We start from the raw sequence: 9217 nt of genomic DNA on the forward strand, positions 1-9217 counted from the left end.
TTCCTTTACGGAATCAGCCAGCTGGGCCCGTACATCTTTCAGTTCTTCGCCCAGCTGGGTGTGGGCATCCTGCAGCTTGTTCTTCTCAGCTCTGACTCGTGTCAGCACACGTTCGCCCCGCGGCCAGCAGCCTTTTGGCTTCTTGTCCTTCCGCTTGGGCGGCTTTTAGTTGCTCCTTCAGTTGATCTGATGATCCTGCCATAAGATGAGCAACATTTTTAGCATTGCCAGTATATAATTATGTTTTCTTGATGGAGGGGAATATTACCACGTGACGCCTTCTTGGATTCCTCCAGTTCGGCGGTAGCAGCAGTTAGCTGGGTCCGACACTTTTCTAGTTACTAAGACAACATGCTATTCTTCTTCGTAAGCGCCTGGTTATACAATGATCCTTAAATCAGTTCTATCAACTGCTTCAAGTCTCGGGGGCTACTGGTATATGATTATCAGTTTTGTACAAAATAAATTTACCCGCATATCTTTTAAATGTTGGTCGGTGGCTCTGGCAAGTCCGTCTCGAGCAGCCTGAATATACGCATCAGCCGAGCTGAAGGCATTGAATGCCTCGTTCGTAAAGTCGGGGTCGCGTAGAACGGCTCTCCGGCGCCGATGATTCATGGCGCTCTCCACTTCCGAGTTTGTGACGGCTACATCATCCGACTCCTCTGCCGAAGGATAATCCGGTGTCACCCCCGTATCAGCCCTTGCCTTTAAAGCAAGGTTGGGAACCTGACTCGTGGAGGCGCGGCCGGCTGGATCCCCGGACATAGTCCGGCGAACGCTTTTCCTGATAAAACACAGCGGATAATGTCACAGTTGGATGTGACTGCCAAGGGGCATATTCACAAATCAATACCTCTTCGATGAAGGCTCGGCAGCGTCTTCGTTAGCCTTCCTCTTCGAAGGCTTGCCCAGTGTAGGGGCCGCTCTCTTTGGAGTTGCCTCTTGGGTAGGATGGCGCGTCGAGCGCCACCCCTTTTGAGCACGAGACAGTGCGGTGGGTGAGGCAGAACGAGAGAACTCCTTCGAAGGAGATGTCTCCTGATTACTTACGTGTGAAGTAGGGAGAAGGCCGGGGTAAGCGGTGGTGATGGCCACTTTCGTACTGTCATAGCTCACCTGGTAAAACACCCCGCCCTCGAGCACCATGAATATATCTGGATCCTCTTCGAATCCGGGGTCAAGGTCCCGATTGTGGCCCTCTAGCTGTGGGGCGGGGCTGTGAAGCCCTTCAGAGATCTTCCGCTAGTGCTGTTATAAATTGATGGATTAATATTCATTGAAAGTAGCTCAGGGGGTGGAATGAGTAGAGCAGAGAAGTTGGGACTTACCAAGCTAGGAGGACTGTACATGGAAAATCCATCTGTGCGCTTGATACGAAGAAATTCCTCTTCCTCCCCTTTGAACAGTTCGGCCAAAATTTTGGCCAAAGCGGCGGGGGTATCCGGAGTGGCTGAACCCCCCGTATTATGGAAGTCGCCATTACCTCGACTATTGATAATCCGGACTGAGCGAGCGTCCTTATCTTGCTCACGAGTTGGCGAACTTCCGCACTATCTTCCTCCTCGAGGCTCCGAGGGCGCCAGCTGTGGCGTTTCTTCAAAGGAACATTTGTTAACTCGGGAAGACCCCTCCGAACTGGGTCTGGAAGTGCGACGTCCTCAATATAGAACCATTCGGAAGGCCACTCTTCGGATGCCTTCTTCGGTGTGCCGGACAGGTATCCGGTCCCGGCGATGCGCCATATTTCGGCTCGGCCCACTTCAAATATTGATCCCTCGTGGTTGAGCGGAACGAGACAGAATATCTTTCTCCACAATTCAAAATGGGCCTCACAACCCAGGAACATCTCGCAAAGAGCAACATAACCCGCGATGTGCAGAATGGAGGCGGGAGTGAAGTTGTGTAGTTGGAGGCCGTAGTACTCCAGAAGCCCTCGGAGGAATGGATGAATCGGAAATCCGACGCCTCTTAGCAAATAAGGGAAGAAGCACACTCGTTCCCCCAGATGGATTGGGGGAATTCTCCGCCTGGACCTCGCCATTGAAGGAGGTCAACCCTGCTCGAACAGGGACCAGATCCGTGGGGGGAAGAAATCCCTGTGTTTGCAGCTTCACTAGCTGATCGTGGGATACGGAGCATTTCTCCCAATCGCCTTTTTCTGGGATGCTGGGACGGGAGGAAGAGCTGGGGGCACTAGCCATGTGGAAGTGGCCTTTTCCTAACAAGTTCTGAGGATTTTTCCGCGTGTTGTTGAATGGATCCGAGATCCAATCCCTTTAAATAGACATTCCTCCTTGAATGGCAGGGGTGTTATGTGTAAAAACACCCTGACCTCTCGCATTCGCTCGACACGTGGAAGCTGAAATTATTAATGCACAGAAGCCGAGTGGTACGACATTAAATGGAAGGCCGAATACATCACTTTGAAATCATCGAAGGAAGAACCTGCCTTGCAATGCCGAAGACAATCTGCACGCCGGACACCTCGTCATTGAAGCCTGGTTCGGGGGCTACTGAGGGAGTCCTGGACTAAGGGGTCCTCGGGCGTCCGACCTGTTATGCATGGGCCGGACTGATGGGCCGTGAAGATACGAAGACCGAAGACTCTCTTCCGTGTCCGGATGGGACTCTCCTTGGCATGGAAGGCAAGCTTGGCGACCAAATATGAAGATTCCTTTCTCTGTAACCGACTTTGTGTAACCCTAGTCCCCTCCGGTGTCTATATAAACCGGAGGGCTTAGTCCGTAGAAGATAGATATAGAATCATAGTCATACCGGCTAGACTTCTAGGGTTTTAGCCATTACGATCTCGTGGTAGATCAACTCTTGTAATACTCATATTCATCAAGATCAATCAAGCAGGAAGTAGGGTAGTACCTCCATAGAGAGGGCCCGAACCTGGGTAAACATTCTGTCCTCCGTCTCCTGCTACCATCGACCTTAGACGCACAGTTCGGGACCCCCTACCCGAGATCCGCCGGTTTTGACGCCGACACATTGCGCCGGCACTCTCCTGGTAATGGACATACTTCTTAACCCTCTCGTTGGGAGGGGGGCTACCGATGTACACTATCAGGTTGCTTCTTCTTGCCCAAGGCGGTCCCTTTGCCCTTCCCATCATAGTCGACCTCCTTGCCCTTCCCCTCATAGGTGAACTCCTTGCCCATTCCATCAACGACGAACTCCTTGCCAGCCTTGTCGCTGCCTCCCATGACGAGCTTGTCAATCTACATTGAACATACACATATGAACTAGTGCTCCAATCAAAACACCACTACACGTATGATCAAGGTCGTTCTGGATGACTCCAACGATGAGTAGGAGCACCAGGCATTGGAGATGGTAGCGAGGGTTTCTCAGCCTGGCCGCTCTACATTTCCCCTCGAGGTGGACGACTACAAGCTTGAAATAGAGATTTACCGTCTAGACTCAAACCCTCAAAATTCCTACCCCATGTGTGTGAAAACCCTCAAATCCCTAATTAGTGCCGATTCAACCGGTCCCAAATCAGGAGCCCATCCGGGTTCTCGAAAATCGAAGAAACTCAAAGTCTAGACATGCTCGGGGGCTACGGGCGGTGCCATGCACGGGGGTGGCTTCTCTCAAGGGAGCCCGACAAAAGGCCCATATTGGGGGGGGGTGGCATGAGGCCTACCAAGTAGCCAACATAAGAGGGAGACCCAAAGAATAGACATACATCCGTGAGACTACCTTGGCCCCCCAAGTCATCCTGGCGGCGACCTTAGATTGAATCTATCTCTTTGTAAAACTCTACCCCCCATCGTGTATATAAGACGAGGCTAACGGGCTCTCATCCCCATCTACTCCCATAGAATAAACTCCCGGTAGCATCTTCATGCTCCCCATTGTAATCTCTCACACGAGATATACCCACCATGAATAGGAACAACGCGCAGGATGTAGGGTATTACTCCTCACCGGAGGCCCAAAGCTGGGTATATTGTGCGTGCGGGATCCGTTCTAGTACTTCCGACCATGTACGGCACCCTACTGAGGGTACTGACTACTTTGCGCGCTGTCACGTAGAAACGGAGGTAGTACAAAATTACAGTAGAGCGGACATCCCTTTATTCTCTATTCTATTCTAGCACAACCACATTGGCACCATGACTATTTCTTCCTGAGTAAAATCTTGTTTCCTTTTCCTCAAGTTAATAATATGGAAAATTCCTCATTACATACATTAATATTATGAATAATTTCACATTAGACAATAACCATATGAAGAATGTCGAAAGCCACATAAATATCCAACATGCATACATCATCAAATACAAACAGGGGTAAATATTCAGACTACACAAGTTTGTAGGCCTCCTTCCGAGCTTTGCGCTCTTCCGACAGCATGCGGGCGAAACGGGCCAGTTCCTGCTCGTTCGTGCCCCTCTCTAGATCGGGCTCGTTCTTGCCTGTCTCGACGTTCACTTTGCACACCTGTCTCTTCAGCAATGCTTTGCCGACACTAATGAGCCCGTTGAGGTTCTTTGATGTGGACACGTCGACGGAGGCCATTTCACCAGTGAGCTCGTCGTGTTGGATCCGGAGATAGCTCTTGTTGCAGCCCAGGACCTGAAAGAGCACGGATGCTTGAATGTCGACGAGGTCGGTACTAGCTTCGCTGAAGCTATCAATGATCGGCGTGGCACCCCTCTTGTAGAGCCACCCGAGAAGGCCCCACTTGCCGCACTCAGCCGCATCAAACTTCTCTTCGATCTTGGCGGTGCCTGTGCCCAATGAAAGGATCATGAACTTGCCGTAACCCGCATGCTTGATGGGCAAGAAGTCCTGGTTTCCCATCAGGATCTGCTTGCTAACGTGGGTCATCGCCAACAACGTCTGCGCATGCACCTCCATGTAAGTTAGTGAGGATGTTAGCAAGCTCCCATCAAGCTTGCTTGTCGTGTTAGTGTGTTAGCATGAGTTACCGGATTGTTAGCGACGACGCCTCCGTCGATCAGGTTGAAAGCCCGGGTCTTGCCGTCTTTGTCCTTGCTCTCGAAATGGTGGCCGGGGAGGTAGGTCGGCGCGGCCGACGTGCTAATGCAGACATCCGACAGAAGAGCATTCTTGGAGACATCCCTCATGGCCTGTAAAGATTTTGTATCATGTATGTTATTAAGCTTTGCTTTTGAAAGAAGGATAAACCTCCCGTCACTGCATAGCTTGACTACAATCATATATACTACTCCCTCCGTCCAAAAAAAAGAGTGTTGTTAAAACTTTTATCGAAAAATAATGACAAGCGAAACAAGCGGATGACATGCCCACTTGCATAGATGCACGTGGATCTGTTTGTGTTCTTCTACGTACGTACGTCGTAGGTTGAGAAGATGGTAGGCTGGAGGAGCTTGATGTCAAAAGTGGGGATGACGATGTTCTTGAGCGTCTCATTGACGCGCGTGTCTCCGAGCAGCTCCTTCACGACCTTGTGCAGGTGGTGGCCGCTGTACTTGGGCCCCATCATGCTCTTGAGCCAGCCCAGAGGTCCTTTGCTGCTCAAAAGATTTTACATACGTAGCTCATGATTACTTTCGTTGAGCGTACGCTGCTCACTCGATGCAGAGGCTGAGGACGTTTCCGTCTTTCAAAAACATAAATGATGTGCGAGACTGTGAGTCATGTGCTATGTAATCCTCACCAGACGGCAGGGAAGATATTCGGGCAGTGCTCGAGGTAAAACTTGTTGACGTCCTTGGCGGCGAAGAGCGGGCGGCCCTCGGCGTTGGGCGCGGTGAGCATGGCGGCCACCAGGCCTCCAGTGCTCGTCCCGGCTACCACGTCGAAGTAATCCGCGATCCTCACGTCCGGCCCATCAAGCTCCTACGCACCACGAACGATTCATTGCCGATTTGTACCGATGGAGGCATGCGTGCAAGTGCAAGTGCAAGCAGGATATGTTGCCTAAATTACATGGAAAACTTAATTAGCTAGTCACCTGGAGCTTTTCTTCGAGGAAAGCGAGGATGGTGCCGGGGATGATCCCCCGGACGCCGCCGCCGTCGATGCTCAGCACGGTGACGATGCTCCCGTAGCGCGGCTGCGGGCTGGCGGGCGACGACAGCGACCACGCGTGGCTGCTCAGCTCGCGCCGCGCCACGCTCACTGGCCCCGTGCTCCGCCCCGGCGCTTGCGTGACCGGCATGGTTCCGCTCCCTTGGCTTTACAAAGGTTTTGGCTGTCCCCTTAGCTGGCTATCTGGTGGCTGTTGCACTTGCACCGGATGACGCAGGAGCTTTAAATGGATGCGCTCGCGGACACTGTCCGAGTCGTGCTCTTCGGTCGCCGGCGAAGCATCGTGCTAGAGCAAGTGGGACAGTGCCACTGAAGAAGTTGAAATCATGGAGCGAGCGGGGCCGGGCACCACGCACTGCGCACGTCATCGACCTGACGATGGCCACGGAAAGCATCGTGCACGCACGGTGATGCACTGATGCTGATGCTTGCAAGAAAACACGAGCGGCAGCCGGCAGGTTGAATATGCCTTTCCGCTTTTCCAGTCCTATCCTGCCTACCACTAGCTTTCTTCAGTCTTCGTGTTTACTCAACCGGACACGTACGTACCGAGAAGCGACACCCTATTTTTCCCTCTCGTCGGTATTCGAACCCGTTGCTGTCGTCGTCGCTGGAATATCGGATGAGCGCTCGCTCGTATTTGGGGAGCTTCTCCCCCAAAGAGCTTGACCATGCATGCGTGTTTGATGATATTCCCACGTAATTGTGTGAGAGAGTTTTGGTTCCTTTTTATAGCAAAAAATTCAGTGAGATCACGTTTGTATAATCTTCGTAGGTGTAGCATATTATGCTGTATTATTATACGACGGAGGAAGTATATATCATATGTTGCATCTCATAGTCCACGGCACGCATGAACTTTGTAAAAGGAGTATGACGAGGCACATACTGCATATCCGCATAATGATTGGATTTCATCATGAGTTCATGACACATGTCAACAAGATATTGCTTCATGTGGATGAGTCCACTTAAATCCAATCATAAGAAACGCCGTGCTCCCCCAAGTCACAATTCATTACCCACTTTTGATCTTATCAAACAAAAAGTGACCTACTTTGGTTACATAAAGTTTTAATCAGAATCGGCACTCACGCAACACGATATGATATTCTACGCATTCTCCTCTTTCCACAACAAATGGTATTTTAATGAAAAGAAAACAAAATGTACAAGCTCACACGAACAATGCCGAATGGAACCAATTCTCTAGGCGAATGAATAGCAATCGCACGCACCACACGTGTGCATGCTCGTCTCACTAGGTAGTTTCAGAACAACATACTATACAATACTATACATACTACTAGATGTACGTTACAACTTGCAAGTATCCAGGGGCTTACTCTAGTTCAGCGTGGTAATTTTCATATTTGGTACAACGGGTAACATGATGGAAAATATGTGTGACCTATGCTGTTACACTAAGACATCCAGTAATTTTCTCTCTAGGACCGGCCCCAAAGTAACACTTGTCACCACAAGACTTGGCTACACCTATCTTGGTTGGTTTTACCACTTTGATCATCTATAAAATAATTTTACCCACTTTCTTTGAAAAGGACTTGGATACGAATTGGCACTCATGCATCACATTATTTACTACCCTATGTTTTTTTTCGAAAAGGGGAAAGACCCCGGCCTCTGCATCATCATGATGCACACAACCATTTTTATTAAAAGGAAATAAATAGGTCTAAAACGTACATAGTATCAACTAAAACGGCAAAAAGAAAAAGAAAACACCACAAATAGTGGGTACAAACGAAAGATTACATGACTTAACCACATAATCTATTAGTGACATGCCATCCAAACCGGTTGAATAACGCCTGTGAAACCATCTCCAGACGGTTGCACCCAAAGGCCATGAGCCCCCCATCGTCCCCACGCTGAAGTGATGACCACATATAGATCGATGCGGTGGCTCTGAAGTTAACCTGTAAAAAGTTAATAGAGCGAGGCTTGTTAAAAACAAGTCATTCCGGCAATTCCAAATTGCCCAAAGTAAGGCACAAACCCCTACACGGATATGACCCTTAAGTATTTTCTTGATACCAACCAACCAGTTTCCAAACAAATTTGGGATACTTGTTGGTGGTGGCAAATTATATGCAACATGAACCGTGCGCCAAATCAAAGTCGCGAAAGGGCAGGAAATAAAAAGATGTTGAATTGTTTCATCCTTATCACAAAAACAACACTTCTTACATCCATTCCAGTTTCGTTTAGGCAAATTATCTTTGGTGGATCACCTCCCTCTGAACAAACCACATAAATTTTTTAATCTTTAAAGGTACTTTGATTTTCCATATATGATTTCTACGGAACACAGGCCCCGTATGTCGTGGGAACGATTCTGACAATAATAAGGTATAGGGTAACGGAGCATGATCTATCGAGATGCATATGGGTGACACGATGGTTTTAGCGAGTTCGGGCCTCTCACGGTGGAGAGAACAGCCCTACGTCTCGTGCTCCGGAGAGGCTTTGTTTTATCTGAGTATGTATCCGGAGATTACAATGAGAGAGAGAGGAGCGGATCCCCATGCTAGATGTTGAGTCCAAAGACTAATGGCGGGAGAGTGGAGGGAGAAGAATGAGAACCTGCCTAAGTCTAGTGGTGGGGGGTGGCTTATATAGAGTGTGCCACCCCCTCACCTCATATGTTACAAAGTGGGGCATGAATGCCATAATGCCAGCCCACCACCAAGCCCTCACTATGAGAATGATGCCGACTGCTTTGCTGCATGCTGGTCTTCGTATATCCGAGTGAGTCGTACGGTCGAGTGGTGAACTTTCATCCGAGTGGATGGTATGCTGCTTGTCCGAGTGGATAGTATGTCTGTATGAAATTTATCTGGACCCACATGTTGTGTGGACCCCATGCTTTATGATATTTCGACCCTTCGTGGCCTACCTGTTATGTGTATCCACAACATTAGCCCCCGAATCGATTGCGATTTTGCAGAACGAGTTTGTGAAAGACACAATTTGGTCTGAGTGATTATGGAAATACTCGGTACATGTCGTCGTGCTTTCAGACAACCAAGGTTTGAACAAATGCTCAATGGATTCCGGCACTGCGCTTCCCGACTGATCTGGGGTAAGTGCCCGCGAGGAGCAATTTGGTGACATTTGTTCATCTCTCGGAAGAGGTTAACTCGTGATCAAAGTATGG

The 9217-nt window shown here is 49.4% G+C and overlaps 1 protein-coding gene across 1 annotated transcript; it reads right to left on the reverse strand.

Annotated features, from left to right (window-relative positions):
* Positions 1-4179: 4179 nt before the first annotated feature.
* On the reverse strand, positions 4180-6230 carry LOC123167959 (patatin-like protein 2). The gene is made up of 5 exons (XM_044585811.1): positions 5960-6230; positions 5663-5844; positions 5339-5516; positions 4950-5111; positions 4180-4860 (listed from the first exon to the last, which is right to left on the reverse strand). The coding sequence occupies exons 1-5, from the start codon at positions 6164-6166 to the stop codon at positions 4321-4323; spliced, it is 1269 nt and encodes a 422-aa protein (XP_044441746.1). The 5' UTR covers positions 6167-6230; the 3' UTR covers positions 4180-4320.
* Positions 6231-9217: the final 2987 nt, after the last annotated feature.

This window comes from Triticum aestivum, chromosome 7D, assembly GCF_018294505.1.
Source record: "Triticum aestivum cultivar Chinese Spring chromosome 7D, IWGSC CS RefSeq v2.1, whole genome shotgun sequence".
In the NCBI taxonomy this organism is placed as follows: Eukaryota; Viridiplantae; Streptophyta; class Magnoliopsida; order Poales; family Poaceae; genus Triticum; species Triticum aestivum.